The sequence below is a fragment of the Mesoplodon densirostris genome, chromosome 13, assembly GCF_025265405.1.
Source record: "Mesoplodon densirostris isolate mMesDen1 chromosome 13, mMesDen1 primary haplotype, whole genome shotgun sequence".
NCBI classification, from domain to species: Eukaryota; Metazoa; Chordata; class Mammalia; order Artiodactyla; family Ziphiidae; genus Mesoplodon; species Mesoplodon densirostris.
The window spans coordinates 79,724,442-79,738,644 of record NC_082673.1 but is presented as its reverse complement, the minus strand read 5'-3'; the positions used below and the strand labels follow the sequence as shown (position 1 = coordinate 79,738,644).

The 14,203-nt window shown below is 47.0% G+C and overlaps 1 protein-coding gene across 1 annotated transcript; it reads left to right on the top strand.

Annotated features, from left to right (window-relative positions):
• Nucleotides 1-7,627: 7,627 nt before the first annotated feature.
• LRATD2 (LRAT domain containing 2) lies at nucleotides 7,628-12,264 on the top strand. Its single transcript, XM_060115983.1, has 2 exons — nucleotides 7,628-7,932; nucleotides 8,465-12,264. Exon 2 carries the CDS (start codon nucleotides 8,561-8,563, stop codon nucleotides 9,497-9,499), a length of 939 nt encoding a protein of 312 aa, XP_059971966.1. The 5' UTR covers nucleotides 7,628-7,932; nucleotides 8,465-8,560; the 3' UTR covers nucleotides 9,500-12,264.
• The last annotated feature ends 1,939 nt before the right edge of the window (nucleotides 12,265-14,203 follow it).

Sequence of the window (14,203 nt, the reverse complement as noted above, 5' to 3'; positions counted from 1 at the left end):
TGCAGATATGCCAATATTTGGATTTGTAGAGCTGTAATTTAAGCTAGTCTCTCCCCTGGAGCCACCTGGTGAAATGCATCTTTCATGAGGCTTCTGCAGGAGCCCAGCTACAAGCTCAGACTCCCGGGCACAAATCAAACTCTGGTTCAACATCAACAATATAATGCCAGGGGTCTCCTAAAACAGCCAGCTTCCAGGAGGCACAAGCCTCGGTGTTTTCCAACCGGTGAGCCCTCTTCCAGGAAAGGGTTAAAAGCTTCCTCACAATTTAGGCACAGGATTAAAGCATGGAGAGCTGAAGGTCTGGGGTGGGTGACAGCCCCAGACCACTTCTCAGGGCATCTCCTCCACATACCAAACCACAGGGCAGACCAGCTCTTGCCCAGCCTACTTGAGAGAGCCTGTTCTGGGGATCTGAGGGGAAAAGGAAATAAAATGCAGAAGCCATGGAAAAGGATGACACTCAGCAGCCTCTGTGCACCCTTCCTTAATCTGAAGATGGAGGAATCATTCAGCCAAAGTGCAAAACTGTTTCTGCAGGTTTTAAAGCCCAGGACAGGCTGGGAGGGTAAAGAGAGAGGGAGCAGCTGCAGGCCAGTCCTCACCTCCTGGAAAGAATCCAAGTAAAAAAAGAAAAAAAAAAAGAATGAATTCCAAAAGCATGTAATATTTATTGTCTCTTTTACTGGATAACCCAGTTTGCCTAGCTGCTGCTGTTTGCATAACCTCGCCTGGAGATGGCGACCCTTTATGAGAGTGAGGTCTGGACTAGAACACCTCACTCTCCTTTCTCCCCTCCCCCTTCCCTGCTCCACCCCCAGCAATATCCCCAATCGGCTCAGGGGCAGAAAAAGCAATGACCAAGATAGGGAGCCACCAAGGTAGGGCAGCCAAGTGTCCCAGTTTGCCTAGGACATAGGACTTTCAGTGTGAAACCATGATCATCCTGGGCAAACTGTGACAAGTTGGTCACTCTACATCCTGAAGACAAAGCAGCCCCCTGGTCCTCAGACTGGCCGGTGTGTGGATGAACAACACACATGCTGGTACTCCTGAGGCAGCTTGACATGGCATGAAAAGTATGGACTTGGAGCCAGCCAGATTTGGATTTGAATCCAGCTTCTCCCACTGACAATCCATAAGATGCATACTCCTGAGCCTTTGTATTCTTATCTGGGAAATGTAAAGAAACAGGATTGGTATGGAGATTTAGTAAGCTGACGCCAGTAACAAATGGTTATTCTTAGGCTCCCCATATTAAAATCATCATCTGGCTCTAACACGGCCCTAACCTAGGGTTTGGTGGGTGTAAATAACACGTGGCATCTACACAGTCTTTAGGATTTTCGAGGTGCTTCCACATACACTGTCTCATATGATGATTCCCAAGTGAGGCAAATAGTATCATGAGCCCCACTTTAGAATTTGGAAAAGGAGGCCCAGAGCAAGTAAGAGACGGCTCCAAGGTCATGAACCTGGCAAACAAGACGCCAACCCAGGTCATGTGTTTTCATTCTGCTACCACTCACTTTCTATGTCTCAACAGAACCCCAGCTGTGGGTAACAGGCACGGGGAAGTCTGGAAGTTTCCCAACATAAGGAAGTTGTGGAGGAACCTGCTTTCCAGCAAACTCACTCAGCTATCTGCCGTTGCCGTGAGCCTGGGGCCCAGCCCTGGGAACAGGCAGAGCTCCAGACTGCCTAAGCAGATAACCCTGCCCTCCTGCTCCTCTTTTGTACATTCTTGGGCCGAGCCATTTAAACCGAGATCTCCACTACGCCTGCAGAGTCGGGGGCCAATGCCTTGTCAGGTAGAAACATCTATTCTCGATTATTCCCCTCTGCTCTGGACAGGAATACTGTGAGAGTAATTAACTGGCATTCAACACAACTTGTTTTTATTGAGTGCCTCCTCCAAGGAGGTGTGTGGAATGTGACACTTGGGTCACTGCTGGGGGAGGATGAAGCTACAGTATGGCTGAGAATTCAAATCTAACGTTTGAATTGAATCTAATGGCTGCTCTTGGGGAAGGTGTCTTGGTGGCTTTACCCTTTGTTCACAAGGCTCCATCTGCAGGGAAGGCCTTTCCTCCCTATGGCCTGGTCATTTATAGGACCTGCTTCCTCTCTCATCCCTTTACAGTCCATTTCCCATAGGGCAGCCAGAGTGACAACCCTAAACCCCCAAAGCTTTCCCATGGCTCTAACTGCACCCCCTTATGACATACCTTCTCACTGACTGTGCTCTAGTCGCAACCTTTTAACCCCCTTTTTCCTAAACACTCCAATTCCTTCTCACCTCAGGCCTTTGCTCTTGGTGTTCCCTGTGGAGGGAATGCCAAGGCCACCTCCTTCTCATCCTTCAAGTCTCAGCCCAAGTTTCACTTCTTTAGGAGCCCATCTCTGACCATTTTATCCAAAGTAGGCCACCTCACGCCTGCCACCCTCTCTGTAGCCACAGTTATTCAACCCCATTACCCTAGTCTATTTCTTTATGGCCCTTATCGCTCTCAGAAAGGAATATACAGTTACTTAAACTTATCAATTGTCTCCTCCTGTCAACACATAAAAGCCATTAAGAGAAAGGACTTTGTCTACTGAGTCCGTGGCTTTTTATCTCTGGAGCCCAGTAAAGCCAGACACTCAAATATTTGTTAAATATTGAAGAATGTATTTGTCTCTATTTAAAACAAAGTGACTATGAGCACAGGCCTTGAAGTCAAGCAGACCTGTGAGATCTTACCAGCTGGAAGAAGTCACTTAGCCTCTCTAAACTTAATTGTCTTTTATAACAGAATTAGAAGCTCACTCAATGGTAGATGTCATTGTTAATTTTAGGGTTGTGTTACCCCCACTAGTCCAAGCCCCTGATGGCAGGCACTTTAACATTCACCTTTGTATCTACATGTCTTGAAACTTCCCCTCAGCATCCTCTACTTTCCCTTCCTGTAGGACATGTCACACTATCTTAAGGAGTCTATATATTTCATGGGGACATGAATACCTACAAAACCTAACACAGTGCTGTTGTACTTGTAGAATAAATGTGTGGTGTTTAAGACTAACAGGTACCTAGCAAGTCTTCAAGAAATATATTTTGAATCAAGCTCTCTTTACTATTTTTTTTTATTGGAGTGTAATTGTTTTACAATGTTGTGTTAGTTTCTGCTGTACAACGAGGTGATTCAGCTATATGTATACATATATCCCCTCCCTCTTGGACCTCGCTCGCATACCCCCCATCCCGCCCATCTAGGTCCTCACAGAACACCAAACTGAGCTCCCTGTGCTATACCACAGGTTCCCACTAGCTATCTATTTTACACATGGTAGTGTATTTATGTCAAACCTAATCTTGCAATTCATCCCACCCTCCCCCCTCCCCCCCAAGGAGTCCACACATCTGTTCTCTACATCTGCGTCTCTATTCCTGCCCTGGAAATAGGTTCATCTGTACTATTTTTCTAGATTCCACATATATGTGTTAATATACAATATTTGTTTTTCTTTTTTTTTCCCCATCTTTATTGGAGTATAACTGCTTTACAATGGTGTGTTAGTTTCTGCTGTACAAAAGAGTGAATCAGCTATAAATGTACATATATCCCCATATCCCCTCCCTCTTGAGCCTCCCTCCCACCCTCCCTATCCCACCCCTCTAGGTCTTCACAAAACATCCAACTGATCTCCCTGTGCTATGCAGCAGCTTCCCACTAGCCATCCATTTTACAATTAGTAGTGTATATATGTCAATGCTACTCTCTCACTTCATCTCAGCTTCCCTTTCCCCCTCTGTGTCCTCAAGTCTGTTCTCTATGTCTGCGTCTTTATTTCTGCCCTACCACTAAGTTCATCAGTACTGCTTTTTAAGATTCCATATGTATGTGTTAGCATACAGTATTTGTTTTTCTCTTTCTGACTTACTTCACTATGTATGACAGTCTCTAGGTCCATCCATGTCTCTACAAATGACCCAATTTCATTCCTTTTTACGGCTGAGTAATATTCCATTGTATATATGTACCACCATGAGGTATCACCTCACACTGGTCAGAATGGCCATCATCAAAAAAAAATCTACAAACAATAAATGCTGGAGAGGGTGTGGAGAAAGGGGAACCCTCTTACACTGTTGGTGGGAATGTAAATTGATACAACCACTTTGGAGAACAGTATGGAGGTTTCTTAAGAAACTAAAAATAGAACTACCATATGGCCCAGCAATCCCACTACTGGGCATATACCCTGAGAAAGCCATAATTCAAAAAGACACATGCACCCCAATGTTCATTGCAGCACTATTTACAATAGCCAGGTCATGGAAGCAACCTAAATGCCCATCGACAGATGAATGGATAAAGAAAATGTGGTACATATATACAGTGGAATATTACTCGACAATATTTGTTTTTCTCTTTCTGACTTACTTCACTCTGTGTGACAGACTCTAGGTCCATCCACATCTCTACAAATGACCCAATTTCGTTCCTTTTTTATGGCTGAGTAATATTCCATTGTATATATGTACCACCATGAGGTATTACCTCACACCGGTCAGAATGGCCATCATCAAAAAAACTCTGCAAATAATAAATGCTGGAGAGGGTGTGGAGAGAAGGGAGCCCTCTTGCACTGTTGGTGGTAATGTAAATTGATACAACCACTTTGGAGAACAGTATGGAGGTTCCTTAAAAAACTAAAAACAGAACTACCACTAATCCCACTGCTGGGAATATACCCTGAGAAAACCGTAATTTAAAAAGACACATGCACCCCACTGTTCATTGCAGCACTATTTACGATAGCCAGGTCATGGAAACAACCGAAATGTCCATTGACAGATGAATGGATAAAGAGATTGTGAATCAAGCTCTCTTTAGAAAACGTTTTAAATATATGAATTAAAGAATAATACCAGATGCTATGTGATCAAGTGCTGACTTACATATAATCAAGTGATACAATGTATAATGTAGAAATTTGATGGCAGAGGTAGCCAACACAGAGGCTCCCAGGGCCAGTCAAGGAACTAGTAGGTGAGGTGGGTAGGACAGGGACTGGGGCCAACTGGAGGCTACATCTCATCTCCAAGGCAACCACTGCTCAGCTGTAGCTTTTTGTTGCCATCCTGGAATGTGGGCCCTATGGTCTCATACGTTAGCACTTTCAAGTGAATCTGAAAATCTCAATTTTTATGTGAGATTTCCCAAGTCTCCAAATTATTGACAGTTAATTTAAATTTATTAAACAAGCATTTGAGATGAGCAAAGCATGTTTGGGAGCCATTCTGTAAACTATGACCAAGAGCCCTGGGGGATCAGATAGAGGCTGGGCCCTAAACAGGCATTCATGGAAGAAGTTACATAGGAGACAGGTTATCGATATGTCCAAGAATTCCCCTAAGGCATCCATCAAGCATTTATTGAGTACTTACTGAGTGCCAGGCACTGGGATATAAAAATGACTCAGAGCCTGTTCCCTCTGAGACTTTATAGTTGATCAGTTCAAGAACTGTTGTTGAACAAGAGAGGCCGCGACAGTGAGAGGCCCGCGCACCGCGATGAAGAGTGGCCCCCACTTGCCACAACTAGAGAAAGCCCTCGCACAGAAATGAAGACCCAACACAGCAAAAATCAATCAATTAATTAATAAAAGAAAGCTGTTGTATGTAGAAAAACTTAAAAAAGAACTGTTGTTGAGCCACAACCGGGTACCTGAACAGAGCTCATAAAGGCAATAGGCTAGACACCTGGACAAGGTGTTGTTTCCTTACTCATCAGATCTGTGCCTCAGAGTGCTGGCAGCAAACTCATACTACTGTGTCCTTCTATGGATTCTCCCATCACCAGGCAAACTACCCAGTACCACCTAGGGGCAAAGTGGCCTACCACAGCTGATGGTAGCAGAGGTTCCCCAGCCTAACAGACATGGGATGACTTGCCATTGCCTCTCTCAGTCTAAACCCCCTCCCCCCCTGTAAAATGGGCATCTACATGAGCTCACATGCTAGTGGCAAATACTAGTCAGGTAAAACAGCAGCTCCCAGAGCACATGTTACCAAAAAGTCCATGGAGGAGACTCATCTGGTCACACATGCCTAAGGTTGGTCAGAAAATACTTAATCTATACAGCAGACATACAGAAGTCTCTTTTTGATCTAACTTATACTGTGATCTTAGACTTGCTGAAGGACTAACTTCCATCACAGCCCTGCCAATATTGATTGTTGGGGCTCGAAAGTACATAAGTAGATTAATTTCTTTTTTTTTTTCCCCCTCAAACTAAAAAGGATCACAGTGGTGTTAGTATATTCCTGTTTCCACTGGTCGGTATACACACTGAATAATAGTGTTACCTGGAAAAACTTAGTGAAAAGAAACAGTGATGGAAAACAGGGTAGAGGAGGTCTTGAGTTGCATTCTTAATTCCACCAAGAATTACTTTGGGTGTTCCAGTGTTCCAGTGAAAGTCTAAGCTTGTTTATTTTCATCCCTCCACCCCGACTTCAATCCATTATTTAGAAAAAAAAAGAAAAAGAAAAAGAAAAACCACTTTGGTAGCTTCCATCTTAGGTACAAGAAACAAAACCAACAAAGAGGAGAGAGGGAGGAACTGTCCTCTTGTAGTGGAGGTTAATAGGCAATACTAGTCTCCTGTCACTAAGTCAGCAGGAAGGAAATATATCCACCGAGGGCCTCTGCTAATATGTTCTTAAAGACAATTAGGCAATTCCTACATCCTCTACCCCTAAAATAAACAAGCAGAGCCGAATGCTTTCTTTCACTATCCCATGTATGAACTGGTAACTCTCAGAACAACAATGGAGGTTATGAACTTTGTACTAACTTCGAGGGACATTATTAAGAGCCCGGGTCTTGGAACCAAGTCAGTAACTAACTCTTCATTCTGTTTTATACTGTTTCCTTTCTGTGAAATTTTTTTTTTCCTATCTGAAAGTTTCACAGGGCGTATTCTGGTAATACCTCTAAACGGAAGCACTTCTCCAGCTGTCCTAGTACAAAATTCTCTTCTGTGACCTTTGGCAAGAAATCGGTTCTAGGAAAGAAAAGAAAGAAGCAAAGGTTTGTTTGCTTTCTAATGACTGTTCCTCCCTCTCCAGGTACTCTGGGGATGAAGAGGGGAAGGGAAAATGGAACAAACACCAAACTCTTAATCCCTCTCTCCTTTCTACACTGGCAGGTGGCGTTTGCTTTCCAACTCCATTTTAAAGCTCACCAGCTCCGAAAAATACGACCTGAGCAAGCAGCGAGGACTTCACAACAAGGTCTTGCTCTAAGAAGGTAAGCAAGGACCCTACCGGTTAGGCGCAAAGACCGCCAGTCCAGTCGACCCGTCGGTTATTTACCGGCGGGATTTAAACCCGCTCCGGAGCAGGGGCGTGGCCTGGGCGGAGCCCCGTGGCCCGTGTGGGCGGGGCGGAGGCGGGGATGCCTGAGGCTCAGCGCCGTGCAGGAAAGACCTGGGCTCCGGGAGCGAGCGCCTGTCTCTTTAAATGCCAACGGCTGCTCTCCCGCCCTGGGAGCCCGGAGCCGGATCTACAATCCCGTCTCTCCCGCTCCGGTGCTTGTTGCTCGCCCGGCCCGAGCGGGAGCTGCCGCCGCGGGGCACCAAGGCTGCTTCCTTCTCCTCCTTCTAGGGAGCGCCCCCCCAAGAGCAGGTTGAAGGGGAGAAGCAGCCCCAGGCGGAGGGAAGGGGTGCTGTGTGAAGAGGCGCCGCTCCCCACCTTCAAGTCTTGCGGCGCTGCGTAGCCGCGGGGGGCAAGACATGCGCTGCTCCCCCATGCCCAGCCTCGCAGCCGCTGGCGCCCGGAGAGGAGAAACTGCGGAGCCCACACCTGCAAACTCGCCCTAGAAGTCTCAGGGTGCGGCGGGGGGCCCCTCCCAATTCCCCACGGCCTCCACCTCTAGGCGGGTGAGTTTGCGCAGGTAACCGGAGCTAGAGGGCGGGCGCGCGGGGGGAGGGGCGGGCAAGACGGGAGGAGAAAGCACCGCAGGTGAGCCAGGTAGGGCGGCTCACCTGCCCGGGCCGCGCTGCGGGGTCCTAGCCGGTTTCCTCAGCGATGGATGGGGGGATGTCTCGGGGGTAACTTAGGACCCTGAGGTGAAAGGAGGGGGCTAGGAAAGGGGAATTAAAGTTTCTTTTCCTTTCTCCCTCCTGCCTGGGATTGGCAGGTAGGGCGCTGGCGGAAGCGGTAGGAGTCGCTGATGCAATGGGCTTTTGCCCGGGTGAGGTGAAGGGCTGGGGGCGGGGGAGAGCTGGAGTTGCCCGGCCTCCTGCGACCGTGACCCTGGAGGCGGAAAAGTGAGGAAAAGCTCGCCACATCTGAGACTCCCCGTAAAATGGCTCCAGGTGCCCGACACCCAACCTTTCTTCCTCCTAAGAACAAATCGCACGTTTCACGGAAGGGCTCCTACATGGCTTCCTTGCCTTCCTCTCCCAACAGGTGGTCTGAGCCCCTGTCCGGGGACCTGTGCCAATGACCCTAGTGGTGGTTTCGCTTTCTCCTCTCACGGCGGTGTGAACGTGTGTCCGCAGCGTGATGGGCAACCAGGTGGAGAAACTGACCCACCTAAGTTATAAGGAAGTTCCCACTGCCGACCCGACGGGCGTGGACCGGGACGACGGGCCCCGCATCGGGGTCTCCTACATCTTCTCCAATGACGACGAGGACGTGGAGCCGCAGCCGCCGCCCCAGGGTCCGGATGGCGGTGGCGGCGGTTTGCCCGACGGCGGGGACGGGCTGCCGCTGCCCTCGCCGCAGCCCTATGACCCGCGGCTGCACGAGGTGGAGTGCTCCGTGTTCTACCGCGACGAGTGCATCTACCAGAAAAGCTTCGCGCCGGGCTCCGCGGCGCTGAGCACCTACACGCCCGAGAACCTGCTCAACAAGTGCAGGCCTGGCGACCTGGTGGAGTTCGTGTCGCAGGCGCAGTACCCGCACTGGGCTGTCTACGTGGGCAACTTCCAGGTGGTGCATTTGCACCGGCTGGAGGTGAGCAACAGCTTCCTGACGGACGCGAGCCAGGGCCGCCGCGGCCGCGTGGTGAACGAGCTATACCGCTACAAGCCGCTGAGCCCCAGCGCCGTGGTGCGCAACGCGCTGGCGCACGTGGGCGCCAAGGAGCGCGAGCTGAGCTGGCGCAACTCGGAGAGCTTCGCCGCCTGGTGCCGCTACGGCAAGCGCGAGTTCAAGATCGGCGGCGAGCTGCGCATCGGTAAGCAGCCCTACCGGCTGCAGATCCAGCTCTCTGCGCAGCGCAGCCACACGCTCGAGTTCCAGAGCCTGGAGGACCTGATCATGGAGAAGCGGCGCAACGACCAGATCGGGCGCGCCGCGGTGCTGCAGGAGCTCGCCACGCACCTGCACCCCGCCGAGCCGGACGTAGGCGACAGCGACGCCGCGCGGACTACGCCGCCTCCCGGGCGCCCCCCCGCGCCCGTCCGGGAGGAGGGGGCCCGAGAGGCGGTGGTTCACTGACGGGCGAGCTGAGAGCGGAGCCGTGTGAGGGAGCTGTTTGTAGCAGCCGCTGCTCCCTCCCTCCTCTCACTCCCTCCTCCACCACCTTCTGGGCCCCATCTGGGCTCCTGGGCCATTTGGAAAACGGAGAGTTGGCGAAAAGCGCAGCCAGCTGTGGCTTGAGTTTGTTATCTTGGACGGAGGAGGAAGAGGGAGCAGGTAGGAGCACTTTGGCCGGGGGCGCTTCTGGGCTTCTTGCCCGCCGGCTCAATCTGTCTTCCTTTCCCGAGGTGAGGCACACTGCGGACTTGCCAGACACTTAATCCCTGCTGGACTTGGGTCCAAAAATCGACGCCTCTTATGCACTTAGGGGTGGAGAGAAGTTCAGAGTACCAATGCCTGCTGTTGCCTTCCGACCGCTTCCCCTCCTACCGTGGGCTTGCAGGATGCCCTGTAGTAAAGCCAGAGCAGGTTTGTAGTGCTGTTGCCTCGAAAGAGCAGTGTGAGGGATCCGGGAAGCTGGGGTGATTGATCCTGCGGTTTTTCTGGGGTGCAGGGCTGGTAAACCCAGGACCAGGTCTGGGAGTCGCAGACTGAAATCGAGCAGCCCCTGTGAAGTGTAGCAAGTAGTTGAGAGTAAACTTGGGCTACAAAACAAAGATTTTGCTCCTTGCCCCCTCCCCATCCCCAAGCGATTTGTCTTCTGGAGCTGGCTTCCAGCTGAGTCTCCTGGGCCATCGCCACTTCCCAGGTTACCTGTAAATCATTGTCAGGGGCCAGCTAAAGGAAGGATTCAATTTTGGTTCTGTTTTGCTGCCTTTGTTTCTCGCTTGCTATCGTAGGCACTTACAGCTGCGGTATTCGTTATCAAAGGAGGGAATAGCCCTTTGTGTCTCTGATCTAATTAAGCCTGCTTGGCCGTGTTCATCCCCAGGTCACACGGGAGGTTGGCTGCCGCCACCCCATAAGGTATCCACTACAGAAACAGCCAAACAGGGTTGCCCTGGCAGGAATCAGTCCGTTTCCTCTCCATTCCCCCACCTGACTCTCTTCCTGACTAGTGAAGGTACCTTTTTTTTTTTTTTAATTTAAGGCTTTGGTGTGGTGGTCCTGTGAATTTTTTTTTTTTCCTTCACTGCCTCATCCCCCTCAGTTTTGTTTTGCTGGTGGTAAAATCTTAGGCTTGAGGCATATTTCAGTGATAGTTGTTTATTTTGCTAGCCACACTCGATGCAATTTAATTCAAGATGTAAAGTCTTGCTATATTGCTGCAGTCTTCTTGTCGCTTGGAGAACACCCCTTCAGAATGCTTTCTCAATGAAGAGGGGTGACAGCAATCATAAATAAGTGCAACCTGGTGTAGTCAGCGCCAGATCTGGTGGCAGTCCTAAAGCATGGATTGGTGAGTGTGGGATCTGTCCGAAGCAGGATGGCTGATACTATTTGAATCTGCTGCTGTGTTTGCTTTACTCTGAGGCTTTAAACAATGTGTACAATCTGTCCTTTGTTTTCATGTGAGCTCTTTAATGATGTGTGCCCTTGATTTCAAAATCCTCCTGTGCTGCACATTGGCATTGCTAACGCTATCTCAAAAGTTGAGTAAAGTTTCTTTTTTTTCTCTTGGGAATCATTATAGATTACACTGAAAAGTCATTTTGTGACCCCATTCTTACAGCTGGAGTAGACTCATACTTGAGTGTTCCTCAGTGGTGGCCATCCTCAGGCCTCCTGCCTGGAGATCTTTAAATCAAGGCAACAAAACTTGAAGGATTTCCTTGTACACGTACTTTTTTTAAACTTGGGAATTTGAGGCCATAATTTTTAAAAGCCTAGACCTTTATAGCACCTCAACATGAAATTATTTCATTACAAGGGCATTAGCTATGTTCCCTGTTTTCACAGGAATCCCCAAACGGGTCCTGTCACTGTTAAAGATGAACCACACTCAGCCCTGGTCCAAGAATTTGGAGAAGCGTCAGTCTCTTGTTGGAAATGTTGATCTAGTTTTCTTGTTTAATAATCTCTCAGTTTTGTGTTTATATTCTTTTGCTCATGGAAAAGCGGAGCAAGGTAAACGTGGGTAAAGACATTTAGGAGAGCCTTCTAGATTTGGATTGTCTTTTATGTTTAACACAATCAAGGGAAAGTTGCATGTAATGACATTGTGCAGACAGCAAGAGAGAAGAACAGAGCCACTGTCTAGCAGCTCTGGGCTAGCCAGCCAGCTCTCTTTTCCACTGCCCGGTCTCTGTCTCCCTCCTTCACCCCTCAATGGAAAGTGAATGTCATTGGTCACACCGAGGGACAGCAGTGACTCTGTTACAAACAGCTTTGTGAGAAATCTCAACTTGAAGGAAGAACTCCTATATAATCCATATCAGTAGTAGCATTCTCCCTCTAGAGAAGAGGTTTTTGATAACAGGGCCTGAAAATGATCTAGAAGAGGAAAGATCTACTCCAGATGCTGCTTTATCACGTGTTTTTACAGGGTACCAGAGATGTGAAGTACGTAATGCTTCGGAACAGTGATTCTGTTGGAAGTTTTATTAGGGTCATCATGCTTAAAGTAAAGCACCAACCAGCCACTGAAGGTTGCAAGGAAAGGGGACTGAATCAACTGTTGGCATCTTTCTTGAAGATGGCAGTGTTGTGGATAAGAGTTTTTAATGTCCAGGCAATGGCTACATCTGGCACTTTAATATATATATATATATATATATATATATATATATATATTTAATAATTTTTGTTTCTCCTTAGGACTAAGATTCTAGAACTGTTTTGTACTGTGAATTACGGATGCTCTTTGAAGGCAAGGAATATTGATTCTAATGTTCTTTAGAAGCTCTGGCAGGGATAAGCAGGACACCCAACTGGAACGGATGCTAAATATAATCAGACAAGTTATATTTTCTTACTTGAGCAAATATTTTATTGAGACTGCTTATGTATGGCAAAGGAGCCTACAACTTCAGCTACACAACTTTTTATATTGAAAGAACTCGTACTTTTTGTAGTTTTATTCTACATTTAATTTAAAATGACTTTATAGCACTAACAAGCCTAGCAGAAGACTTTACTCCAGACCTTTAAGGAAATTTTTAGTTTTTATGAAAAATGACACTTCCGTAGTTAAATTTCTCATGTCTTTGCTGCTTCTGGCCCTAAGAGCACCAGTCGACAACACCATAACCACATGGAAACATATTTTTGGAAGCAAAACTTTAATTTTCTACAACATAGGCTATGGAGAGTGAAGAAAATTTAAGGATTACTTGTTTTCTATTTTTTTTCTCCTAATAAAATGGAATCCACTGTGTTGAAGACTCTTGATATTATGTGATTGTCTAACCATTGTTTTTTTGTAAATTAAAATAAAATCTAGTGTGATCATCATTGAAAGGATTTGTTTGCAAAGTGACATTTTATTTGTGAAATTTTTTTTTTAATCAGGGTAACTATAAACTTGACTGGTTTATTCAGCTTTTCATTATGTTTTCTTAGCGATACTTGTGACCCATGGAGAATTACACTGACTAACCTGATAAATTTCATGTATTTTATTTCCTAGTGAATTGTGTAAACTTTACTTTTGTTGAAGATTGTATGTTAAATCAATGTTATGTTCTCACACCACTTCTTGAGAAGGAGGTTCCGATTTGAAATTGTATCATTTCCTTCAAAATGAAGGGCAAGTGCTTAGTAAAATAAAAGATTGATGACATCTTTTAAACCATTTCCTCTTCACTATGTCTTATTGCAATAGGATCTGTCAAGTCCTTTTGAAAAATGCTCTGAGGGTTTCCAATAAACCATTCATTAGAGTTAACTCTATTTATATATGTTTTTTTTCCATTTGTATACTTCCTTTCTACCATTTTTGGTCCAAATCCAAGCTCCTCGGCTTAACTGGAATTCTTCTGAAATACTAAGTGTGTTTCATCTTTACATTACCCAGTAAACATTTTGAATTCATTTAGTGACTGAAAACCCTCCCTGCATTTACTGTGTGGGAATTAATTACCTGTTGCTTCTAGGCTCCATGTTCATGAAGAACATCTTGTGAACATAAATTTTCAATACCCATGGATTTTTTTTCAGGATCCATGCAAACGTTGCCAGAAACCACACTCACATTTTGGAGTCTGTACTGGGGAGGTTTGGTAATAGATCAGTAACCCATGTTGGCGTCTTAGGTGGTTTCAGAATCCCAGACAAAGGGAATGGGTTCGCTGAGTGGTTTAACTACAGAAAACAGGCGCATGTGATCAAGTGGCACTGCTGACATGATAAAAGATGCAGGTGCCAGCAGTAGGTACAGGAGCAGATGTGGCCTCTGGGACTGGTGTGTGGGAGGCCACCAGCACTCCTTAGACCAGCACCTGAAGTCACTACCACAGTCCTGTGAGGCTCAAAAACCTGGGCTCCATCAACAGGCTCCCGTGAGGATTTTAAATAGGAAGAGTGTTGAATGCTGAAGGTTATCAAGAGCTCAAGCAGCAGTGAGACCATTTTTCCCTAGAGTGGTTGTCCTTTATCATGGTTCTCACTGCACAGGAAAGTAGAGGGAAGGGAGCCTAATATAGAATGTGCATATATTTTGGGGTGATTTTGGTGGAGGCTGCTGTTCCTCGTTCTCCTAAATGGACCGAGTTTGCTTCATGTAGGAAAAGGACATGTTTGGAAGTGTTTAAAAGGACCTCTAAAATGAACAGGCCCAAAATG